This window comes from Dasypus novemcinctus, chromosome 9 (assembly GCF_030445035.2).
Source record: "Dasypus novemcinctus isolate mDasNov1 chromosome 9, mDasNov1.1.hap2, whole genome shotgun sequence".
Classification (NCBI taxonomy): domain Eukaryota; kingdom Metazoa; phylum Chordata; class Mammalia; order Cingulata; family Dasypodidae; genus Dasypus; species Dasypus novemcinctus.
The window spans coordinates 24077734-24104906 of record NC_080681.1 but is presented as its reverse complement, the minus strand read 5'-3'; the positions used below and the strand labels follow the sequence as shown (position 1 = coordinate 24104906).

General features: G+C 39.3%; 1 protein-coding gene across 2 annotated transcripts in view; it reads right to left on the bottom strand.

Moving 5' to 3' along the window:
* Window positions 1–16316: 16316 nt before the first annotated feature.
* Window positions 16317–27173, bottom strand: part of EXTL2 (exostosin like glycosyltransferase 2) — a 32118-nt gene continuing 21261 nt past the window's right edge. For both annotated transcript variants that reach the window (XM_004471669.5, XM_071217219.1), the window contains 3 exons: window positions 20245–20672; window positions 19537–19607; window positions 16317–16977 (listed from right to left, as the gene is read on the bottom strand). In XM_004471669.5, coding sequence (XP_004471726.2) covers window positions 16489–16977; window positions 19537–19607; window positions 20245–20672 — 988 coding nt within the window. In that variant the 3' untranslated portion in view covers window positions 16317–16488. The remainder of the gene's footprint in view (window positions 16978–19536; window positions 19608–20244; window positions 20673–27173) is intronic.

Genomic DNA, 27173 nt, shown 5'->3' with positions numbered 1-27173 from the left:
GTGTCCAAGCCCCTGTTTTCAATTCTTTAGGGTAAGCGCTTCTCAAATTTTAATGTGCGTCTGAATCATCTGGAGATTTGCAAAAAGGCAAATTGAGTAGATTTCTCTGTGGCCCCAAGATTCTGATTTTCTAACAAGCTCCCAGGTAGTGCTGCTGGTCCGTGGCCCACACTTTAAATAGCATGATAATGGGGCATTTTTGAAGGCAACAGTGACTGCAGGAATTCCCAGCAAGGTCAGCGGTAAGAGGTGTTTGTGCAAGTGGGTGAGGGTAGTAGAGCCTGAGCCTGTCGACTGACTTTCCGGAGGCCTGACCAGCAGTGTGAGAAAGGAATTAACTTTCCTATGCCCTACCTAGAAAGGAGTGGAGAAACCAATCAGGAAGTCTGTGGGGAACTCATGGTCACAAGGAGAGGACTCCATACCGAGGAGAAAACAGCAGGGACCATGCCACTACAGTGCAGGTGGAGCATCGACACCTTGGTGGATGTCGGCACGGAGGCACGAGCATGCGGCTGTGGGCTAGTGCATCACCTTAGAAGCCAACATGAAGAAGAGAAGACCGTCACGGCCCAGATACCCCTACCGTCACCACTTCCAGTCATCTCATCACCAGCCCCCAGAAACTAAACCCCATGTCAGAGGAAAGGAAGAGGAGAGAAGACCCCAGCTTGACTGAGTTTACCCAGACTCGACAAATTTATTTTGTCTGTTACTGGGCAGAATGGGCATTTTGAGATAGAAGCTAAATCATTACAGAGACATAAAATTGTTTTCTGAAATACTCAGATTTGTGACTGAAAACTTCATACTCAGTACTCAATATACTAGAAATTTGATGGTTAATGCTCCCAAATAGTAGTGATCATGACAATGACAACTTCCAGTAAATTGCAGGTGCATTTTAATAGAAGGACTTTTGTCCTGTAGAGTTTTATACTCTTTTAGGCCCTAGCACAACTCTTAAGAGGGGCTGGAATATTCAAAACAGCTTTGTGGAAAACTACACATTCTTTTCAAAAATGAAAATTTAACATGCTGTGAAAAAGATGGGTCAAAGTCAATTACAAATTTTATCTTTATCCTTTAAAGAAATAAGTTAATGCATGAAAATGCAAAATGAGGGAAATTAGTTCACACAGAAAAGGAACTAATATATTTTGTTCACCTATTATGTGGCAGGCATTGTGAGGGCATCATAACATATAATTGCCCTAATGCTTTCAACAACCCTGTAAAAGAGATTTAAGACCCCCTTTTTATAGATGAGCAAATAAGGACTCAAGAGTTTAAATGGCAGAGCCAAGGTTTAAGTGTAGATTTGCCTGACTGCAAAGAGTCAATTTTTGTGTATGATGAAGACAAAGATCCAAAGAAAATAGATGTCTTGAGATCAAAGGTGTGGGATTTGAAATAGCAAAAAGTTACTCCTAATACAATAATAACAGGGACCAGGACGAGACATGAAGGAGATGGAAGGAAAGAGAAGAAAAGGGAGAAGGAAAACTGATATTTATTGATGCCTGCTGTGTGTCAGGAATTGAACTAGCCCCTTGACACTCATTTAACGCTCACTGAAGTAAGAGAATTCATTGAGCAGTCATTCCGTGCTGAACGACTTGGAGTACTAGATTTAGAAAATATATTCATCCAAAGTATTAAGAGTAAAGTGCTCCATTTTAGCACATCTGTTCTGAATGATAATAACTAATACTGGGAAGCAGATGTGACTCAAATGATAGGGCCTCCACCTACCATATGGGAAGACCCGTGTTCAATCCCTGGGGTCTCCTGTTGAAAAAGAAGAAAATTAAGTGTGCCTGTGTGGCGAGCCGAGTGCCTACATGGTGAGCCAAGGGCCTATGTGGTGAGCTGAGTGCCTGTGCAGGGAGCCAAGTGCCCATGTGGGTGCCCGTATGGCAAGCCGAATGCCCACATGGTGAGCCAGTGCCCACGTGGCAAGCCAGTGCCCATGTGGTGAGCCAAGTCCCTGCGCAAGTGCCTGTATGGAGAGCTAAGTGTCTGTGTGGTGAGCCAAGTGCCCACATGAGTGCTTGCATAGTGAGCCAGTGCCTGCACAGTGAACCAGTGCTCACGTGGCAAGCCGAGTGCCTGCGCAGCAAGCTGAGTGCCTGCACGGTGAGCCAGTGCCCGCACAAGTGAGTCACGCAGCAAGATGATGACACGACAAAAGAGAGATGAAGGAAAAAGTCAAGGTGAAGCACAGCAGAGATCAGGAACTGAGGTGGTGCAATTGACAGGGAACCTCTCTCCACATCAGAGGTCCCCAGGATCAAATCCTAGTGAATCCTAGGGGAGAAAGATGAAGACAAAAAGAGAAATAGATATAGAAGATCACACAGCAAATGGACACAGACAGTAAAAACAGCAGGGTAGGGGAAAGGGAGGGGGAGGGGGAGGGGAAGAAAAAAATTTTTAAAATAACTTGCACCAATTGAATGCTTACTAATGTGTTGGTATTGTTTTAAATACTGGTACGTGTTAATTAATTTAAAGCTCACAAAATCCTATGGGGTAAGTATAATTATTATCCACAGTTAATGGCTGAAAAACTGGGGTATGAGGAGTTTGTCACTTGCCAAAAGTCAAACTGCTACTGAGTAATGGAGCCAAAATGTGAACCCAGGCAACTGCCTTCAGCAGCCGAGTGCATTACTGGTGCCCTCTGCCCACTTTGACGCAGCCATACAAGTGCAGAATATCTGCCCTATTCATAGACCTGGAACATACAGAGAATAACAAGATACCTTATCTGCCCTAGATAATGGCTTAGCTTAATTTAACATATGTAAGGTCGATCCTCTTTACTCATGGATTCTGGATTTACAAAATTCACCTACGACTAAAGTTTATTTGTAACCCCCAATCAATGCTCCTGCCTGTTTACAGTCATTCCCAGACTATATGTGCAGTGAAATATTTGAGGCACCTAATGTACATGTTCCCACCTGAGATCAAACAAGGCAATGCTCTGCCTTCTTGTTTTCATTCTCACACTGTAAAAATGGTTCCTTTCATGGTCTATTTAGTGCCACCTTTTTTTTTTTTTTGCAATTTTTGTGCTTTTTGTTGGTGATTTCCATGCTGAAGTGTTGTCTAGTGCTCCTAAGTGCAAGAAGGCTGTTGCATAACTTAGAGAAAAATAAAATGTGTTAGGTAAGCTTAATTCAACATGAGTTATAGTTCCCACAAATTCATAGATAATGAACCAACAATATATATTAAATAAGGTGTCTTTAAACAGAAAGACACATAAGACAATGTTTTACATCGATCAGTTGATGAAAATGCCATGACCAGAGGCTCACAGGAACCTAACCCTGTATTTCCCCTAGAAGCAGTGGTTCAGTATTTGCTAATTTAGCATTCAGAATCACTTTATAGAACATAACTACCACAAATAGAATCAGCTGTACATATACACATGTGCATGAATGTGTATTTACATGTAGAGTCATTATTCTGTTACCTGAAAATCCATGGTCGTTACTCCTTTTTTTTTTTAAAGATTTATTTATTTATTTATTTATTTATTTCTCTCACTCCCACCCCCACCCCCACCCCAGTTGTCTGTTCTTTGTGTCTATCTGCTGCATCTTCTTTGTCTGCTTCTGTTGTTGTCAGCGGCATGGGAATCTGTGTTTCTTTTTGTTGCGTCATCTTGCTGCATCAACTCTCTGTGTGTGCCACGCCATTCCTGGGCAGGCTGCACTTTCTTTCGCGCTGGGCGGCTCTCCTTACGGGGCGCACTCCTTGCGCGTGGGGCTCCCCTACATGGGGATACCCTTGCCTGGCAGGGCACTCCTTGCACACATCAGCACTGCACATGGGCCAGCTCCACATGGGTTGAGGAGGCCCGGAGTTTGAACCGCGGACCTCCCATGTGGTAGACGGACGCCCTAACCACTGGGCCAAGTCCACTGCCCATGGTTGTTACTTCGAAGTCCAAATGGTATTCATAAGACAAGACCAGTTTAGGTCTCCAGACAAGGCTTAAGAAATCAGTTATAGCAATTGAAATTGACTGAATTAATTATTTGGACCTATTCAATAATTATCTTATAAAAAGAATCAAGTTAATCATAATAAACAGCTAAATTTATTTGCCTATTCTTACAAACACTTAAGCAAAAAATAAACCCTTACCAAAAAATTTTTAGATACTCTAAAATAATAGTAAATGAACCTCTAAGAATTGGAACATAGCCAGAGTCACCACCCAGCTGGTCTTATTTATAATATAGTGTGGGCATACTTACTAGTGTACTCAGAATGAGTTTTGATTTAAATAAGCCTCAAGGAGTATCTTGGAAAAGAAAAATCACAAGGGAGTAAATTGTAGCAATCGATTCTATGCATGTTTAATAAACCTCAAGTGATCTTTTTCCCCAGCACTACCCCATTCACTCCCATTTCTCCTCTTGAAAAGTGTAGAGAAACTATAAAGCTCTGCTCAGGGCAGTAGTCTTCATTAACAGCCCTAATGGTATATAAATTACTATTTAAGAATATGAGCTTTGGCTGTGATGACCCAGGCTTGAATCTTGAATAAATCACTTAATCTCTCTGACCCTCAGGTTCTTTGTCAGTTAAAACAGGAAAATAGCTATCCCATAAGTATGTTTGAGAATATTAAATAGGTACATTCCGTAAAGGAGGATACATACCACGTTGAAAACACTCAAGAAATGGTAGATATTAAGATTATTGTTACTATGACAGTTCATTCATTCAAAGTTCACTAATTAATTATTACTCTGGAAGTTGTGCAGACTTGATCCACTTTAAGTTTGTGAGGAGAGTGGGAGAGTGAGTGTGTGGCTGGGGTGAACAGCACCTGGGCGCAAGCTGGGTGGTGACAAGAGAGGAGGCTGTTGAGGTAAGCAGGGATCAGCTCATGAAGTCCAGTTCAGGAGTTTGGCATTAGGGTGAAGATGCTGGGGGAGGGTATTGAAAGATCACAGGCAGTGGAGTAAGGTGATCAGATTTACTCCTTGGAGAAAGAATTTTAGCATAATAAATAACTCATAGGAGGGCAATACCAGAGGCCTTGAGAGCAGCGTGGACGCATATGGCTTTGGAGTCCGACAGACTGAGGCTCTGACCCTGGCTCTGCCATTTAAATCCCTATGACTTTAGACAAGTTTTTACCCTCCCTTGGCTTACATATCTTCATTTGTAAACATTGGCATTTTAACTCTTATCCCATGGAATGATTTGAAAATGAAGTAAGACAGTGTGTGTCAAGCACTTGGCACTGTTCCTGGCACATTGTAAGCAATAAATGATTGGTAGCTATTAAAGGCCTAAGGTTTAAATGGTAGAGCTGTAGAAAATAGGGCAAATGTGAGAAATCTTAAATATATATAATCTGGAGGAATTGGCGATTAATTTTCTGTTGGGGGATAAGGAAGAAGGGGAAGTAAACAGAGCTTCCATACTTCTGATTTGGGCAGCTCTTAGGTTGCAGTATTCATATAGTGAAACTAAGAGAGGAAGCAATGAGGAAAAAAGGATTTTAATTCTGTATATGTTGACTTAGAGGAATCCTTGGTACATTTAAGAAGAGATGTGCCCTGGATAGTTGAATATAAGAATCCCAGGCTCAGGGAAGAGGCTTTGGCTAAAGACACAGTCTAGACAGATGAAAAAAATATCCAGAGTAAATGCGCAAAGTGAGAAGACGAGCAGAAGGCAGGTACAACTCCAAGCACACGTCCACAGGCAGAAGAAGGGGAGGTAGCGTAGAGGCCTGGAAAGGAACCTCCAGGGAGGTAAGAGAAAAAGAAAATGGTAACCCAAGGAAGGAAAGAGGTTTTAAAGAGAGAGCAATCAATGGTGACAAAGCCAAAGAGAAATCAAGCAAGGCAAGAACCAAGATGTATCTTTTGAACTTGGTGACCTTCACAAGAGAAGTTTCCTATTAGTGATGGGATATGTATTACTATGATCCCTATTAGATTAGAGCCAAGAGTAAATGAGGGGTGAGACAGTGAATACTACGAGCTTGGCTCTGAAGAAAAGGGGAAAGTTAGGACTCTACCTGACAAGGAAAATCCTTCTTGGCCCCTCATCTTTCCTAACTCTTTGTTTTCCATCTCCTTAGCTTCCCTAAATTAACCCAAGGGACCTTAGCCTTGGGTCCACAGACCATGCCAAGTGGTCACAGATAGAATTTAGGGGATCCATGTATTTGGAAAGGAGAAAAAATTATAGCTTTAATTTCACTAGCATGAAATTTAGCATTTTCCATGATTATAAATTCTGGCAAAAACTACAGAAGATTAGCAGTACCTGTAAACTGTCAAAAATACATTTTCATCTAATATTATAGTTGTCAGAAATTTCTCAAAATATCATTTACACTCCTCATTTTTATAAAATGATGAGTTATTAGACCTTCTGCTAGATCATATTAATAAATTTGTTTCAAAAATATTTAAAGTGTATATAAATGTAATTAGTTTTCTTTGTAATCTTATGTATTTTATTCTATGTTCTTAAAAACATTATTCTGAGAGGGGGTCCACAGGCTTCCCCAGATTCCAAAGGGGTCTTTGGCACAAAAAGGTTTAAGCTTCTTACTAATCCATTACATAAACTGTGTACCTACTCTGCAGCCCCCAGTTTTTGGTCTCCACGGGCTGCTGCCCTTAACTTCATTAAGTCACAAGTGCCCAACTATCCCTCCAAGGAAAATAGCGATGTGCACTTTCCTCTGGTCATAGAGACACCAACTTTTTTGAGAAAATAAAATTGATTCAAGTGTTCATCTGGGTTTTTTTACTCACCATCAACAAAAATGATTAAGCTCAAATATTATTGCTACCTACTTGGGGAATGCAACCCTGGTACCTCCTGGGAATTTATGGTTTGGGCGATCGTTAAAGAGGAGGAATAGACTTCTACATAAATAACTGTAAGGAAATGTGGAAGTTGCTTTATTTAGGGTATATAAAGATTTATGGCATATGAGAGATGTCAGAGGAGGGCTGCATGAGGCAGGATAAATTGGAATGAAGGTATTCCCATTAAAGGACTGAGTTTACCAGGACTGGGTAAGCCATGTTCATGAAGTCATTACTCCATTTTCTAAAAAGGCTTGAAATGTTAAACATAATGGAGGAAAAAGCTTTTTCCTTTCCATCTCGGTGTATGAATTTAATTACCGCATTTGGTTAGAGCTGAGAAAAAATCAAGAAGCAGATTAAATATTTAGGACATCTTTCTTTAAGCATTTATATAGAAAAACAAGTTCATAATCATTACAAATGAAAATATTAAGCAAATATTCATTTAAAAAACATTTTTTTTTGCCAGTTTTTCATAAATGAGTGTGTGACACCTACTGGTCAAATTATATAACTCTCTTCTCCAAAGAAACGGTGAGTGATAATAGCTAATATTACTATTTACCCCCTTTTCCTACCAAAGGAATTGCATATTAGACCTGGGCTTTCTTTTAATGACCAGCAAGGAGGAGAAATTTCAAAACGGTGAATCTGGCTCTTTCCTTGTTTTTCTAACTTGGAAAATTCAAGAAATCTAAAAGTTCAGAAAGTTTAAAGAATTTAAATAGTCAATGCAATTTCTTTAACAGTGAGTTAACTGAGACCTGGAGAGTAGTAATGACCCCCTCAAGGTCACACAAAACATTAGTAGGTTGACCAGCTGTTACTACAGCCCTGGAGTCATTTTTGCAGAATAACCCAAGGCAAGAGTTCAGGTTATTAACTTCTCTTCTGTCTCTTGTTACTTGACTCAAATATTCAGAAATTTTACTAATGATGAATTGCTTGTGCTTGGTATATGTCAAAAGGCTTTTACTTTTTTAAAAAAAGTAGAGTAAAATTCATCAATTTTAATTGTGGAGTTCTATAAATTTTGATTAATATGTGTAGTCTTATAACCAACATGGCAAGATCTAGAATATTTCTATCATCCCCAACATCTCCCTCATCTCCTTTTGTAGTCAATCCCCTTTCCCCATCCCCAGGCCCTGGTAACTACTGATGTGTTGTCTCTCCCTACAGTTTTGTCTTTTCCAGAATATCATATACATGGACTCATACAGTCTGTAGCCTTTCATGCCTGGTTTCTTTCTCTTGGCTTGGTACTTTTGAGATTCATCCATGTTGTGCACACACTGGTAGTTTGTTCCTTTTTATTGCAATCTGTTGTATGGATATACCACAATTTGTTTATCCTTTTGCCAACTGATGAAGATTTGGGCTGTTTCCAGCTTTTGATGATTATAAATAAAGTTCTTATAAACAACCATTTACAAGTCTTTGTGTAAATATATGTTCTCAGTACTCTTGGGTAAATACCTAGGCATCAGATTGCTAGAATATATGGTAAGTGTATTTTCAACTTTATAAGAAACTATGAATTTCGGTTTTTTTAATTAGAGAAGTTGTAGGTTTACATAGCAATATGCTATTATTAACACCTTGCATTGATGTGTACATTTGTTACAACTGGTGAAAGCACATTTTAAAAAACTGTACTATTAACTATAGTCCACGGTTTAATTTAAGGCTTCACTGTTAATGAAAAACTCCCAGGAGGGATCCAACAGCAGATTGGAGCCGGCAGAAGAAAGAATCAGCCAACTCAAAGACAAGATAATTGAAATGAGTCAGGCTGAGGAGCAGAAAGAAAAAAGAATTATAAATGGTAAGAATAGTCTAAGACAGCTAAGGATCACCATCAAGCGTGCCAACACACACACACATTATGGAAGTCCCAGAAGAGAAGAAAGAAAACAGCAGAAGGAATACTCAAAGAAATAATAAAGAGGACTTCCAAAACTTAGCATATGCACATCCAAGCACCCAGGGAAATGTGAAGAGCAGTATACCCCATCGTATAGCGATCACACACTGCTGAATGCAAAGCAGTTATATACATATTCCATGTTTTTATCTTTATTTTAACCTTGTTCTGCTTGTACAGCATATCACTGTTGTAGAAATATTTGTAAACAATATAGCTTTAACTCCAAATGTGATGAAAAGGCAACAAGAGCCTCTTCCCTGCAGGATGATAAAATAGTATGTTTGTAAGGAATGGAGTCTTGCATAAGGGGAGGAATACAGCTTTGGAAACTTCTTAGGTCTGTCATGTAAACTAGCTGCATAGCTTTGGCAAATTACCTAATCTTTCTGAACATCAATTGTTGCATCCTCAAAATGTGGGTGCTACTGGTAATGGACATTGCAGGGTTGTTAGAAAGATTATATGGGGTAATGGTCAGTTCATAATAGGTGCTGCTGGTACTGCCATTAGATTATCAACTTTTGCTAACAGGCTGCATTCTAGATAACAAATGGTATCACACTACTGATGTTTTGGGATTCATTAGGAATTAATGTGTTTCTCCAAGGGTTGTAAATATGTCACCCAGAGGCAAATGAGTTTCATTTGGCTCTAGCGCCGATGATGTGTGAATTAAAAAACTAATGTGCCAGTTTCACACTTCAGCACAAACCAGCATTTTGTACTTAATTAAGGTCATGTCCTTTATATGTCACTGAGAAATGCTGTTGTCATGTAAATTATGATGAAAATAATGTAATATGGTTTACATAGGCAAGGGCCTATTTTAATTTAGTAACTTTTGAAGGATTGATTTTTTTCTAAAGCTCCACTTAAATATACATTGACAGTAGGTTTTAAACTTTGCTATTTTAAGACCATTCAGTTTACGGCAATTACTTCAACTGCTAAAAATGTCAGTTAATTAGGTTGCACTGACATCTGCTGGTAAGAGTTTAAATGGCATCAAATGGGTCAATTCAGTCCTGGAAACTCCTATCTGCATTCTGGGTTTAACAAATAAGATAGTGCATTATAATTTCTGATTTAAGTTGCATTCGAGAGATTTGTTAGCCTGCTGCAACTCCCTCTGAGCTCTTCCTAATGGCCATGGCATCCTTTTACCAGAAGTTTTGCTAAGAAGTAAAACACCATTTCAGTTACAACCTCTTCCTGTCAGTCTTTGCCACTGAATGAGGAGATCACCTCCTCCTCTTCCTCCACCGTCGTCGTCGTCATCATCATCATCGCCGTCGTCGTTGTCTTTTGGTCCTAAAACACTACAACAGTAGCAATGCTATGATTAGTATTTACTTTGAAACAGCACTCCAAGGGAGATAGGTTTTGGGTGTAGGGACGGCTCTAGAAGAACTAAACTCTAGTGGATTATTTTTCTTGGCAGGAAATAAAACATGGCCCCTTTAAAACCTATTTAAATTGAACACCCTGAATTTTGCAATTATAAAGAGATTCACTAATCACTTAGCTCATTCCTTTCTTTTATATATGTAGAAACTGCGACCCAGATAAACTGAAATAATTTGGTTACCTAGCTGGGATTAGAAAAAAATTTCCTATTTATCCCACTCCAGGATTCTTTTCTATATTGTCTTTACTAGGTCTTTATTGTTTAAGTTTACTGTTTACATAAAAAGTACTTGAACACCAATATATACATGTATATATGATTATTTGGGAATTTCCATTTGTCTTATTTCGACCCAACTATCCCCACTGTCTCTAACTAGAGATGTGTTATTACACAGTGTATTATGTAATATTGCTCTGTAGCACTTCCAAAATCTATATTTATTCATTTGTCCTTCCCAGAAAATGAAAAATTCCATTGTCTGTTTCTTCAGATGTGAAAATAAAAAGAAGCATGTGGATCAGAGGAAAAAAAAATCAGAATAAATCTTAACCAGGAACGTTCCTGGCTCTTTGACCAGGGTTTATATCACAAAGTCGTGCTACAGATGTCCTATCAGTAATAGAAGCACGTTTTCTCCTTCACTTCATTCCAACAGGCACTGTTAGACAAAACTTTAGAAATGCCACTTGCATTGTGATGTAGCATGTGCTACATAAATAACCAAATATTCTATAGTAAAATGTGAAGTCTTTTTTTTTTTCAACCTTAGTACTACAGATATTTTGGGCCAGATAATTATTGGCTGTGAGGGGCTGTCCTAGACATTGTAGGTTGTTTAGCAGCATCCCTCGCCAGTATCATGCTCCCAGTTGTAACAACCCAAAATGTCTCCAGGTATGGCCTATGTCCCTGGGGAAGGCAGGGGGCAAGGGCAAAATCAGCTCCAATTAAGAACCAATGATGTAAAATAAAGTTGTTTTCTTTGAATAAAAAAAACCAAAAAACTTAAAATAGTCCAATAAGGAATTTGATTCTTTTTCTTTTCAGAGAAAAGAAATATTGACGTATAAAAAGAGAAAAAACATCAAGAGTCCTCTCTAGTATGGATTAGAGGGGACTTACTGATATTCTACTATGGGACCATTGTGATTAGTAATGGAAGAAATTATAGCATTGATGTGGAGAAAGTGGCCACAGTAGCTGCTGAGGGCAGCGAGAGGGAAGAAGAGATATGATGTGGGGGCATTTTCAGGACTTGGAGTTGTCCTGGGTGGTACTGTAGGGACAGATGCTGGACATTGTATGTCCTGCCATGGCCCACTGGGTGGACTGGGGGAAAGTGTAAACTACAATGTAAACCACTATCCATGTGGGGCAGCAGCGCTCCAAAATGTATTCACCAAATGCAATGACTGTCCCATGATGATGAAAGAGGTTGTTGATGTGGGAGGAGTGGGGGGAGGGGGTGGGGGTATATGGGGTCCTCATATTTTTTTAATTAAAAAAAAATAGAGAAAAAAAGTGTCCTCTCTAGGTTACAGGCTCATTTAAATATCCCCATCTGAGCTAAAGTGGGCCTTTAAATTGTTTTCAGTATTTGCATATTTATTCTCAATTCTTTTTATGCTCTAAGGTATAATTTTGACACAGATACTAATTCACAGCCAAGTTTCTTTAACTCTTGGCCACGCTGCTCTTTCCTTACCTGTAATGGCTTTTAAAAAATATTTTAGTTTCCTGGCATTACAAAGTTTTTCTCTACACATTTTGTGCTTTATTCCCAAAAGCAGCATGTGTAATTTTAGGCAGGTATCTTCATCCCCATAAGGGAATTAAGTGGAGCCAGGACTCAGGCATGTCTCCCTTGTAACAAATATTCTTTCCATTTCCTTCACCATATGTCTATATTCTAAAATACTCACTTTTCAAATATAAACGCTTTATATTGATAGGGCCTTCATGGAAGGAAGAGGGGAGGAAGGAAGAGGGGAAGGATGAAAGAAAGGGAGAGAGGGCGAGAGGGAAGGAGGGAGAAGAACGGAGAGGGGGGAGAGAGAGGAAGAGATATGGTTTTACCATTTTTCCCAGAAAGTTGGGGGAGAATCCTAGCGGGACAATAAGCCTAGTTTATGAATGGCGTGAGGTAGAGGATAAGCAGATCTCACCACTGAAGCCACCGTAGCGTCTGGTGAGATTCGGATCCTCCATGTTCCTCCCTCCATCACGGCACCATTCTCCATCCTCCTCGCTCCATCCTGCGAGGAATGCTCTAGATTCTGGGCTTCTAGGTTCTTGGCTATATTGCATAAAAGAATTTAAGGGCATATCATAGGGTAGGAAAGGGAGTAAAGAGTTTATAAAGAAACAAGAAAAGGAAAAGAGTATACACCCTATTACACGGCTGTGGGCATCTGCAGGGTGAGACGCGCTCATGGGATCCCACGTTAGGCCTTTTTAAGACCTTCCACTCCCCCTTCCTCCTGTCGGGGAGGGGCCCCAGCTGTTTGCTGTTCTGAGTGGTGCCCCCTGTTAGCTGTCAGGGGGACAACCGATGAGGCCTTTTGTTTGGAGGTATCCAGGGGTTCCCCTTGACCCCAGGAAGAGTTCCAAATGGGACCTCGTGGCCAGGGTCTCAGCGGGGTCTTTCTGGCTTTGTTCTTAGTAGCAGCCTTCCCCAGAAGGGTCACGGCCATGTTCTCTGCCAGGTCCCAGCTTTTTCCCTTTTTCCCTATACTAACCTGCCTCAGTCCTACCTCCTCTACCCCAGACCACACACACAATCTATTACTGACCTTGAAGTCGAAGCCCTGCTAGCCTTTCCAAGCGGAACAAGTGTGAACAGTTTTTATTGATTCCAAATGGCTTACTGCTGGGGCCAGGAAAAGATCAGCAAAGCATCATCAATACCATAAACCCTGGAGTAAGAACTTGAGGCACTTCAAAAGCTTTTTGAAGCGTACACTGTCCTCAAATTTGGCAGTTGAATGCTGCTTTTACAGGTTTCTTGGCACAGAGTTTTATGAATGAGCAGTCCGAGTCTTTCCAAACCCTGCAGAATTCAATTATTTTGTACATGACAAAAGAAATGAAAGAAATTTTTAAATACTATGAAACATTAGGAAGACTGATGGGAAGCAGGTGCTCTAAGATGGGGTATTAATAGCGTAGCTATGGCAACACTTCTGAAGGCATTTTAGCAATGTGTATCAAAAGCCCTTAAAAACATCCATACTACTAGATAAATCAGAGAGTCAACTTTCTGGACTTGATTTTAAATAAGTAATTACAGATATGCTCAAAGACATCTGTTCAAGGCAAGGATGCTTATGCAAATAGTTATAATAGTAAGAAATTATCAGATAACATGATAGATTATATAAATTATGGTTTATCCATACAATGAAATAATAAATAAATCATGCTATCAAATGTATGCCTAGAAAAGTTGGAACAATACTCACAAAAATGTTTCGCAGCTATTAATGGTGTGATAGGTTTTAATTCCTTCTTTGTAATATTCTGAATATTCCAAAATTCCTAGAATGTGCACTGCCTTCCTAAGAAAAAAAGGTATATGAAAAATATATAGATTTATACTGACATTATGTTGTTTAGATGAAAATTGTCATGGTCCCTTATCAATTGTTATGAAAAAACAATCTCCCAAATATCTCACCTGGAGGTACAGATGCCTTCTTTTTTTAAAGAGGTACCAGGGCCAGAGATTGAAACTAGGACCATGCACGTGGGAAGCTGGTGTCCAAGCACTGAGCCATTTCAGCTCCCCTGAGTTTTTTGTTGTTGTCGTTGTTGTTTGCTTGTTATTTATTTTGTTTTTAGGAGGCACCAGGAACCGAACCTGGGACCACGCATGTGGGAAGCAGGGGCTCAACCACTCAAACCACATCCACTCCCCCGGATGCCATTTTAGTACACTTACAGTACTATCAGCCCAACAGCTTTTCCATATACTGAGCACTGAAAATGGCCCAGCCATGGTGAGTATTTATAAAAGTTATCTTTTTTATTCTTTCCAACAAACCCCTAGGTAGACAGTATTCTCATTTTGCAGATGAGAGAACTGAAGCTTGGAATGGTTAAGTAAATGTGAGTTGAGCCCAAGCACTCCACTGGCAAAGCCCTGCATGTAACCACTATGTTATGTTTCTTCTCTTAAGCAGTTTTAAGCCTGACCATCTGTCCTCTGTGGTCATTTGGGACAAGACTAAGAAACGCTCAGAGAAAAATGATTTCAGTAGGATTTTAGCCACAGCGCAACAGTCTTTTTACAATAGGCTGATTTTCACTTTTATGTTTGCTCTATAATATCTGAAAACATGATATTAACTTATGTGATGATGATCAAGACAAATTTAAGAACACAAGGTAGAACTAAAATCTGGGACTATTTTCCCACTGGAAAGGTAGCTAAAGCCTTTACCTTATTCTGGCTCATATACTAGAATATTTGGAAATCTCTAAAATCATCAGCCATGAGAACGTGAGTTGGCTTAATTAACATAGAGCACACAGATGGTAAAAGTTTATTTATTTGCTAGTGGAATCCCAAGAGGCAAAAAAAATCATGAGGTTGGCCAGAGCAGATAATTAACTTGAGTTCTCTTGGTTTTCTCTGGCTGCATTAAGACACATATACACTCCAATGTAAAGAAACAACATAAACTGACCCAGCTGCATAGGGACCTCATGGTTGGGACAGTCGCCATGATTGTTTTCATATTTTCACAGCTAGGCAATTGTGAAATTATACTGACATACTGTAAAAAGAAGAGTAAGGAGAAGGGCAGAGGCCTTTTTAAGTATTTCTTGCCTGCCAGTAGTGAACAAGGGCTAAACACAGGAAACTTCAAGGAACAGATCCTTGAATTTACATAACTGTGAGCGGGCAGCCTAAACAATGAACTGCTGCAAACTCCCCAGAGAATTCCTCTGCTGTGACAGTTCTTATTTTTTCCTCAATCTATGTAACTGAAATTTAATTATGATGAATAGTGCCTTGGGTCTTTTGCTGAAAAACCAAATGAAGTTCAGAATGTGAGAGACTGACTTTGTGTGCATTACACAGTCTCTTTAGTATCCCAGAGATAATCAATGCTTGAAACAAATATCGTTGTTCAGCTCCTACGCAGTCATTGTGTTGAAAGACTTTAGACAAAATGTACTACCGGAATCTACTAACACATTTACTCCTTTGCTGCATATAAGAAACATAGGCCGCATATTTTGTTTTTGTAATCCATGCAGTAAATGCTCAGAAAAAATCAAACAGGCAACTAGTTAGGTTTCAGCTCCTAAAATTAACCCTGCCAGTCACAAGAGACTTATCAGTGGAAACGAAAGCACTGATGGCTGCATCAGGCCCATGCTGGGATGAGTTGGTTCTGGAAAGGCCAAGGGGAAGCAAGCAGGGTCACCCACCAATTCCCCTCTTATTCCTATATGAAACTGAGACTACTCTTTCCTGACATGGCTTTACCCTATCCTACAGGCAAAAGCCTGTAGGAGGCATTCAGGCTTCCAATTAAACCAATCAACCTTCGGTGGACAAGCTGAGAAATGCCTTTCCTGAGTTTCTGGTCCTGGAAACAGCTTGCGATAGCTCCTTAAGGCAAATGCCAGGCGTCAAAGATACTGCAAAATGGTCGCAGAATGTAAACAATAAAATCACTGATCCAGAAGTTATATCCATGGATAAAAGCTCCTCACAAGAAGACCTATCTGGATAAAACCAGCTTCTTGGTTTTGAAGTTAATGTGAATTTTATATCCTAGAAGCACTGTACATTTTTTCCTTTGTAGAAACTTCTTGAGTGGATAAAAGTTCATAATGTTGCTTCAAAAAGACTACATAGCATCAATTATAACAAATATTCCACCTGCATATAAAATGTTATTAATAAGATTGAAGGGAAAAGGTGGTGGGCGTTGTGTATATGGGAATCAGCTGTATTCTTTATGTATCTGTTCTGTATCCTAAAGTTTCTTTGAAGATAAAATGGAAAAAAAAAACCACTGATGGACTATATGGAAGAAAATGTCACTGTACATACTAGGCACATGTTATAGTGATGAAAGACACAACGTCTACAAATTTTTTTATTATTTCAAATTGTTTTACTTTTTTGTATTTTATTGGTTATTTTAAAAATCATTACTTCATTTTCTTCTTCTTCTTCAAAAAAAAGACTACATAACACAGAAAAGCTACTCAAATAACAAGCAGTTTCGAGGTTTGTTTTTGTTTGTTTTTCACTTTTACATTTTACTTCTGTGGTTGGCATATGGAAAACCAAACTGAGAAACCATGATGTTGGAGTATTTTAAGGGCATGCCATCATAGATACTAACAAGCTTATTAATACAGTAAGACCTCTGCAGAAAGTGCTCTGCTCGGTGCCACATTCCAGAATAGCCACCGTTGGTTTCTTTTTCTAAATTGGCCATGTTGACAGGTTTCACAAATATCCCCGAAGCCTTCCCAATATGCTTGGCGATGATAAAATTCATGGCAATATCATCACAGTTTTGAGTTTCATCTATTAAAGCATGTACAGCTGCAGGTTGCTTCTGAAAAATTTCAAGATATTTGCTGTTGAAGAAGGAAGCTCCAATCAGCACCATAGAGTACTGGTCACCATTTCCAAACCCAGGTGTTTGCAGTTCAAAACTTCCATAACTGTAAATACTTGATGAAGTAGAGACATGCTTTCTAGGAACAAATCCTACAATCTGATCAGGAAATTGCTGAAAAGAAGGAAAACCAAGTAAGTATGGTATTCCTTTAGAGGAAACATGGTGAAGAAGGCAATGACCTGATAGTGTTAAAGTAGTTAATCAATTTTTTTTTTTTTGTAGCTTCTATATCTCAATTTCATCTAACCCCAGGCATCTTTATAAATCGTGTCCTCACAGGTTTATTACAGGTTAAATTCCACCACAACCCAAATCTCTCCTAAAACAAATTTACTAAGTTTCCAAATATTCTCCTAACTCAAACATTATCTAATATTACCAAATTTCAGTTACCAAAGACTATAGTCCTTCAAAGTTTTCTAGAAGAGAAGCTGATTGTATAAATGCCATTTATTTATTGTTGGAGATAATAAGATTTAATGTGATCATTTCCAAAGACTCAGAATCTTTTAGAGTTAGGTCGGAGTTTTACATAACTCTGACCTTTCATTTAAGGAAAATGTTGTTGAAAGTCACAGTTGATTTTATCCATTTTCAGCTTGGAGGTTTCCTTTTTTAAAAAAAAAAAAGAGATATGCCAGGATCTTTAAAGAAAGAATAGATTGTATCAAAACACTTAATAATATTAAGGCGAGAATGGCTAAAAATAAACCAAAATCAACAAAAAACAAAAATACAGTAAAGCATGAGAAAGAGGTACGAACTTACAGGGTTAACAGTTTAGCTCAATCTCATAAATAATTTGTACGTTTGCATTATGAGGGTAAAAGAGGTCCATTCAAACGACCTCTAGTTTAGAGAGGGATATAGATATGTGAACAAGGAATTAACAATACTGTGAGAAAGCTGATTGAGATATAATTGGGTAAAATCTGATGGGAGCACTGAGGACAGAATGACAATTGTGTTGGTGGGAGGCAAAGAGTGGGGAATAAAGGCTGGAGGTTTCAGAGGGGAGGTATCACTTGGACGAAGGGAATTTCACAGGTGGCTAGAGGAGGGAAGAGAGAATACTATGGGACAGTACTCAAAGTGGAGGTCATGGGCAAGTGCAAAGGCCCAGGAGGACGTACAATCTGGCCTACCTACATACACCAAATAATTACAGTACAGAGGGCACTGGAGAGCATTGATTGCACTGAAGTTAAAGAAGCAGATTATACATAGGCAATGGACTAGATTGAAATTGTCGTTGGTATTATTATGAATAAAACCTAAAATCGAGTTTATCCATCTTTAATTATGGCCTACACAGGTTGCTAATTAACCACAGGCTGTATTTTCCCACCTGTGATATTTGTGTAAATTGACTCTTCCTCATAAAAAGAAATCTCACAGGGGGAATATTACTTTAGAATTTTGTGCCTAAGAAGCTTTTATTTACCGGGCCTGAAAAACTGCTGATATGGAAAAAAATCAACTTGCATCAAGCATGAAGTTAAAAACTGAAGTTTTTAGAATGCTGATCTGTGCAGAGAACTGTGACCACTATTAGTATCTCAAGCTGTTATAGCCAAGTAGCAAATTAAGAGTAACTATGGTACAAATTAGACTTTTATTTTATTATTATTATTTTTTAAAGATTTATTTTTATTTATTTAATTCCCCTCCCCTCCCCCGGTTGTCTGTTTTCTGTGTCTTTTTGCTGCATCTTGTTTCTTTGTCCGCCTCTGTTGTCGTCAGCCGCACGGGAAGTGTGGGCGGCGCCATTCCTCGGCAGGCTGCTCCCTCCTTCGTGCTGGACGGCTCTCCCCATGGGTGCACTCCCTGCGCGTGAGGCTCCCCCACACGGGGGACACCCCTGCATAGCAGGGCACTCCCTGCGCGCATCAGCACCGCGCATGGGCCAGCTCCACACGCATCAAGGAGGCCCGGCCCGAACCGCGGACCTCCCATGTGGCAGACGGACGCCCTAACCACTGGGCCAAAGTCCGTTTCGCCAAATTAGACTTTTATTTGGTAGCACATTGTTTAAGTATTTGACAATGTTTCAGTGTATGCTGTTCTGATTTCAGGTAATTATAGTGCATCATGTAAAAAGCTAGCAATTATGAATGCATATTCAGTGGGAGGAAGCTGTTTTTATAGGAGAGCAAGCAATTTATACCTGTTTATCCCAGCTAGGATTTAGGGAAAAAAAACTTGCTACCATAATGGTGCATTCAGAATTGTTATTGTGGAATTACTAAACAGTGGTCTCAGAACCAGGATTAAATTTTGTGGGTATAATAAACATTTTCTTTTAAAACATGTTATATGGTATACTAGATCAGAAAAACATCTATTTGAGATGCATATCTGTGGCCTTGTGGAAAATATCTCTGGATTGTAATCTTTAATATACCAGATCACTTCCTCATTGCTCTAGCTCTTCTCTCCAATATACCAAAATATAAATCAAATATAGATAAAAGACACCATAACAGGTTTGACTTTCAGACTGACATAAACTCAGCTCAGGAAATCTTGGATACACTACAACACATTCATCTTTTAGATAAATATTTTCTGTAATGTTTTGGCTACCTCCCACATTAAAGCATATTGCGCTGGTTAGGTTCTAGATAAGACTTTATACAGATGGAGTTATAAAGAAAATAGCAATATTACCTGCCAAAGAGAGAATGCAAAAGCGAGGTCTTGGGCGCTAATTAGCATGTCATCGTCTACCATTAACACCGCTGAAATGAAAAGGAAAAATTTTAAATTGAACAGTTTGGAAATGAAAACAAAATCAGTGAGATATAATGGTGTCATTATATAAATTACTCAGCTGAAGCTTTGCTGACCCAATTAGTAAATGAGGAATGTATTCTTGGATAAATTTGTCCAGCAGAAAGAGCTTTTACTTGAATGGCAACTGATTTTCTAACTCTCTGAGGGCAAAATTATCATCTAGTTATCACCCATCATTCTAAAAACTAACGAACCTATAAATAAAGAAAACAGGTTCTTTTAAGCAAACTACAGTCTCATGAAACTGCTATGAATGGGAGGAGGGGAAGGTGGTGGCGGAAAACATTACACATAAATCAAAAGTCATTTTATTAATATCACCTTCTATAATGTAATAATAGGTAATTATAGGGTATCTTTTTTTCACAGTATTAACTTCTTTGTCATTGTCCCAAAATGTATGTGATTTCCTCCCCAGGAAACTGTTTCTTGTCCCTCAAGCTTTCAAAGTGCTTTCATTCAGGTGGTTAAACTTCCCTGCTTCTCCAGAGTAAAGACAAGCAGAGAGGGTCAGGAAGTACATCCTCACATCTAGCTCTGGCTTGCTCAGCCCCACCAGGCCAGGACCCAGCTGCAACTTACCACTGGTCTCCAGTTCAGGGAAGATCTGGAGTCGATTTCTCATTCTGTTTGCGGTCTGTAGTTTAAAGACTACAGGGACAGGGTGAGGCCCTAGCGAATTCCATAACTCATCTGGTCCCTTCTCCCCAATGTTGTTCCACACAACAATCACTTTGTGCAGGTGTGGAACAGCCTGATAATGGTTTAAAAGTCTCAACAAGAGATCCGTTCTGTTGTGCGTTTGCATTATGAGGGTAAAGGAATCCAGGGTGGACTTGCCCTGGGATTTTATGTCCCTACGCGAGGTGAGTATCTTGTCTTCTTTGATATTAGGAAGTAAACTAGTCAAAGCGCCAGCTACCAATAGTAACACAAGGATGACCACCAAAGAGAAACGAAGCACTCGGATTCCCATCACTCTCCCAGGTATTTTGCAACTGTGGCAACACCTATAGTAGAAACAGAAAGAAAATATAGAATGTTATTGTTCTTACCAGATACCATGTTTTTTGTTTTGCTTTGTTTTTAAAGTGAGGAGAGAGGCCAAACGTATTTTAGTTGATTCAAATTCAGTTCTCCCCTTCTCTTTGACAAGGTGATTTTACCTGAGAGATAGAAAGCACAGTCTAATATTCCTTCCCTTCAGGGCCTGCTTGCATTGCAGTTGCAAACAAAATATTGTACACATACCAAAGAGGAAGAATTAAGCAGCATATTTTAAAATTGTCTTCGTTTATTACTAAAAATTTGCAACTGAGATTAGTTTTTAAAATGGGACTGTAATTCTCTTATTAACACACTAATTTTAAAATCCCTTTCTAAGTTTTCATCTCAAAAATGGAATCAGAATTTTCAAGTGAGAAGTAAGCCCATTAAAAAACACAATCCGGTTTAAAGATCCCTAGGGGGTGGCTGAGTGAGCTTGCCTTGCCGTCTCTCCTGGGAAGAGGCAGCTGGGCACCGCTGGAGGTTCTCCGGGACCAGGCTTTTTCAGGATTTTTTCAGGGCAGGAAGTGTCTGGACATCGATTTGGTGGGAAGGTAACGGAAAGAACTGGTCTATAAGATATAATTTGGGACTTTTCAGGAGGGGGAGGCAAGATGGCGGCCGAGTGAACTTCCCGGTTACTAGCTCCTGGGGGGAATCGGCTGGGAGGCGTCGGAGACTCTTTGGGACCGGCTGTTTCGGGATTTTTCCTGGTCCGGAGGTGTCTGGACATCGATTTGGAGGGAAGGTAACAGAGAGGATCCATCTGTGAAATATACACGGAGATCCCAGCTACGTGTGGAGGACTCCCTCCTTGGGTAGGCGGAGCCGAGGCAGCTAGCACCGCGGCGGGTGGAGGGCGGGAGAGCCGAGCTGCGCTGTGCCGCGGCGGGCGGCGGGTGAAGGAGCCGAGCCCAGCCAAGCCTAGCCGCGCCGCGGTGGGCGGCGGGCGGGAGAACCGAGCCGTGCTGCGCCGCGGCAGCGGGCGGTGGGCGGGGAAACCGAGTCCGGCCAAGCCCGGCTGAGCCGCGGCGGGCGGGGGGGCCGAGCCCAGCCGTGCCGCGCCGGGCGGCGAGCGGGAGAGCCGAGCCGCGCTGCGCCGCGCCGGGCGGCGGGCGGGAAAGCCGAGCCCAGCCGAGCCCAGCCGAGCCGCGGCGGGCGGCAGGCGGGGGACCCAAGCCCAGCTGAGCCCAGCCGAGCCTGGCGGCGGGGTTTCTGTTCTTTGGTTTGTTTTTTTTTTTTCTTTTTTTTCTTTTTTTTTCTTTTTTTTTGTTGTTGTTGTTTTTGTTGTTCTTTTTTTTTTTTTTCCAATCCTCTCTTTCTTGTCCCCAATATTCTTCTTATACTATTTTACCTTAACAATACAATAGGTCCTACAGGAAATACCTCACATTTGCTGGGTTTCCTCACCCTCCACTGCCTCATTTCTCTGTGAATAGATTTAGCCTATCTACACTATCCCCTTTCCCCTACAACTTGATATCCTCCACCATCTGCTATCTCTCCTATATTCCATCTCCCTTTCTTTGATCCACAAAGTGTCTAACTCTTAATTTCTAATACCTTTGTTTAGTTTTCCATCTGGTATTCGTCCCTGAAACTATTACCTTTCTTTTCTCTTTCCCTCTCTCACAAAAACAATAGCCTCTTAGTACGTACCACATTCCTCCCATATTCAGTCGTCTACCTCATTATAGGTACTTTCCTACTACTATAACTCTACACAATTTACATGATCTAACCTCCATCCTCCCAGAACTCATATTGTTGCTTTGTAAACATATATCACCAATACTACTTCACACTTTTTCCTTCCTTACACAATTGACTTTCCCCAGCACTAATACTTTCCTTTAAAGTGAGCTTAACTAGCAATAAGAAATTGGAATAAGAAGAACAAAGTGACAAAGAGAAGATATAACACTTATGCAAAAACAACAGCTAATTAATCTCCAAGACTAGACAAAGAAGCTAAGGAACTGATTAAACCCGTCAAGAAAAAATGTTGACAAGACAGCAACAAAAATCTACAAACCAAACCAGTAATCAGGAAAACATGGCTGAATCCAATCAACAAACTGAAAATCAGGAAGGGGGGCAGGACTTCGCACAAGCAATGAAAGATCTCAGAACATTTATCACTGACAAATTTGATGAAGTAATGAAAGAGGTTAACAGCGTGAAGACAACACTTGGAGGGGAAATTGCAGACATGCGCAAAAAAATAACAGATATGATGGAAATGAACACCACAATTCAAGAAATCAAAAATACACTTGCAGCAAATATCAGCAGACTAGAAGAGGCAGAGCAGAGAATTAGTGATGTGGAAGACAGTGCATTGGAAATCAAACAGATAGTAGAAGTGGTCAATAAAAAGGTAGAAAAAATCCAGATAGGACTTAGGGACCTGAATGATAACGCAAAATGCTCAAACATACGTATTATAGGCATTCCAGAAGGAGAAGAGAAGGGAAAGGGGTCAGAAGGAGTGTTGCAGGAAATAATGAATGAAAACTTCCCAAATCTACTGAAAGAGACAGATGTACATATCCAAGAAGCACAGCGCACTCCACTGGTCATAAACCCCAACAGGCCCACCCCAAGACATATACTTGTCAAATTATCCAATGCTCAAGACAAAGAAAAAATTCTAAAAGCAGCAAGAGAAAAGAAAACCATCACATACAAGGGAAACTCCATAAGATTAAGTGCTGATTTCTCATCTGAAACGATGGAGGCAAGAAGGCAGTGGTATGATATAGTCAAGGTACTAAAGGAAAAAAATCTCCAACCAAGAATACTCTATCCAGCTAAACTAGCATTCAAAAATGATGGAGAGTTCAAAATATTCACAGATAAACAGAAACTGAAAGAGTATATCAACAAGAAACCTCCCCTTCAAGAAATTCTTAAGGGAATTCTGCAGGAAGAAAGGAAAAAACAGGACAGTCAGAGATGGAGGAGAGTGTAAAAGCAACAAGAAAGACAAAAATAGAAGGGGAAAATAAAATAATACAAACAAAATATAACAAACACAAATCCAACCAAAATATGGCTACCATAAATAACTCTCTAAATGTAATAACACTGAATGTCAACGGATTAAACTCACCTATCAAAAGATTCAGACTGGGACACTGGATAAGGAAATACGACCCATCTATATGCTGCCTACAAGAGACACATCTTAGACCCAGAGACTCATGGAGGTTGAAAGTGAATGGCTGGAAAACAATCATACAAGCAAACAACAACCAAAAAAAGGCAGGAGTAGCTATATTAATATCAGACAAAATAGACTTTAAATGCGAAACAATTGTGAGAGACAAAGAAGGATACTATATTTTAGTGAAAGGGACAATCTGTCAAGAAGATCGAACAATCATAAATATTTATGCTCCTAACAAGGGCGCCTCTAAATATGTGAGGCAAACGCTGGAAAAACTAAGTGAAAGAATAGATGCATCTACAATTATAGTGGGGGATTTTAATACACCACTATCAACTCTGGACAGAACATCTCAAAAGAGAATCACTAAAGAAACAAAACATTTGAACAGTATATTAGAAGAGCTGGATCTAATAGACATATATAGATCATTACACCCAAACACAGCAGGATATACATTTTTCTCAAGCGCACATGGAACATTCTCCAAGATTGACCATATGCTAGGCCACAAAGAAAGGCTTAATGAATTCAGAAAGATCGAAATCATACAAAACAATATCTCTGACCACAGTGGAGTCAAGCTGGAAATTTGCAAGGGACAGAGACCCAGACTTCACACGACAATTTGGAAATTAAACAGCACACTCTTAGAAAAACAGTGGGTCAAAGAGGAAATCTCAAAAGAAATCAATGACTACCTTGAAACAAATGATAATGATAACACAACATACCAAAATTTATGGGATGCAGCAAAAGCGGTACTGAGAGGGAAATTTATAGCCATAAATTCATATATCAAAAAAGAAGAAAGAGCAGAAATTGAAGAATTAACTACACATTTGAAGGAATTAGAAAAACAACAACAAAGTAACCCAACAGGAAGAAGAAGGAAGGAAATAACAAAGATAAGAGCAGAACTAAATGAAATAGAAAATAAAAAAGCACTTGAAAAAATAAACAAGACCAAGAGCTGGTTTTTTGAGAAGATCAACAAAATTGACAAACCTTAGCGAGACTAACAAAGAAAAAAAGAGAAAAGATGCAAATACACAAAATAAGAAATGAGAAAGGTGATATCACCACTGACCCCACAGAAATAAAGACTATCATAAGAGGATACTTTGAAAAACTATATTCCAACAAAAATGACAAATTAGAGGAAATGGACAAATTCCTAGAAATACATAAGCAGCCCATACTGACGAAAGAAGAAATTGATGATCTTAACAAACCAATCACAAGCAAAGAGATAGAATCAGTCATTAAAAATCTCCCAACTAAGAAGAGCCCAGGGCCAGACGGCTTCACAGGTGAATTCTACAAAACATTCCGGAAAGAACTAACACCAATCCTGTTGAAACTATTCCAAAAAATCGAAACAGAAGGAACACTGCCTAATTCCTTCTATGATGCCAACATTACCCTAGTACCAAAGCCAAACAAAGACACCACAAGGAAGGAAAATTACAGACCAATTTCTCTAATGAACCTAGACGCAAAAATACTTAACAAAATACTTGCTAATCGTATTCAACAACACATTAAACGAATTATACACCATGACCAAGTGGGATTTATCCCAGGTATGCAAGGATGGTTCAACATAAGAAAATCAATCAATGTAATACACCATATAAACAGATTGAGAGAAAAAAACCACATGATTATATCTATAGATGCAGAAAAGGCATTTGACAAAATACAGCACCCCTTCCTGATAAAAACACTCCAAAAGATCGGAATACAAGGAAACTTTTTGAACATGATAAAGAGTATATATGAAAAACCTAAAGCCAACATTGTTTACAATGGCGAAATCCTGAAATCCTTCCCTCTAAAATCAGGAACAAGACAAGGATGCCCATTGTCTCCGCTCCTATTTAACATTGTCTTGGAAGTACTGGCTCGAGCACTGAGACAAGAACCAGATATAAAAGGCATTCAAATTGGAAGGGAAGAAGTCAGAATTTCATTATTTGCAGATGACATGATCCTATATATAGAAAACCCTGAGAGATCTTCAACAAAGCTCCTAGAACTCATAAATGAGTTTAGCAAAGTCGCAGGTTATAAGATCAATGCGCAAAAATCAGTAGCATTTCTATACACCAATAATGAGCAAGATCAGGAGGAAATCAAGAAACAAATACCATTCACAATAGTAAATAAAAAAATCAAATACTTAGGAATAAATTTAACTAAAGAGGTAAAAAACTTATACATCGAGAACTATACAAGATTGTTCAAGGAAATCAAAGAAGACCTAAATAAATGGAAGAATATTCCCTGTTCATGGATAGGAAGACTGAATATTATTAAGATGTCTATCCTACCAAAACTGACCTACACATTCAATGCAATCCCAATAAAAATCAACACAGCCTTCTTTAAGGAACTAGAAAAACTAACTATGAAATTTATTTGGAATAAAAAGAGGCCCCGAATAGCCAAAGACATATTGAAAAAGAAAAACGAAATAGGAGGAATCACACTTCCTGACTTCAAAACATACTACAAAGCTACAGTAGTGAAAACAGCATGGTACTGGCATAAGGAGAGACACACAGACCAATGGAATCGAATTGAAAGTTCAGATATAGAACCTCATGTATATAGCCATATAATATTCGATAAAGCCACCAAACCCTCTCAACTGGGAGAGAATGGCCTATTCAACAAATGGTGCCTGGAGAACTGGATAGCCATATGTAGAAGAATGAAAGAGGATTACCATCTCACACCTTATACAAAGATCAACTCAAGATGGATCAAAGACCTAAATATAAGAGCCAAGACCATAAAGACCTTAGAAAGCAGTGTAGGGAAACATCTACAGGACCTTGTAATAGGAAATGGCTTCATGAATATCACACCAAAAGCACGAGCAGCAAAAGAACAAATAGATAAATGGGACTACCTCAAAATTAAAGCCTTCTGCACCTCAAAGGAGTTTGTCAAGAAAGTAAAAAGGGAACCCACACAATGGGAGAAAATATTTGGCAACCATATATCTGATAAGAGACTTATAACTTGCATATATAAAGAACTCATATATCTCAAAAACAAAAAGATAAACAACCCATTTAAAAAATGGGAAAAAGATTTAAACAGATACTTCTCCAAAGAAGAAATACAAATGGCTAAAAAGCACATGAAAAAATGCTCCAAATCCCTAGCTATCAGGGAAATGCAAATCAAAACTACAATGAGATACCATCTTACTCCCATAAGATTGGCAGCCATGAAAAAAACAGTAGAATACAAATGCTGGAGAGGATGTGAAGAAAGG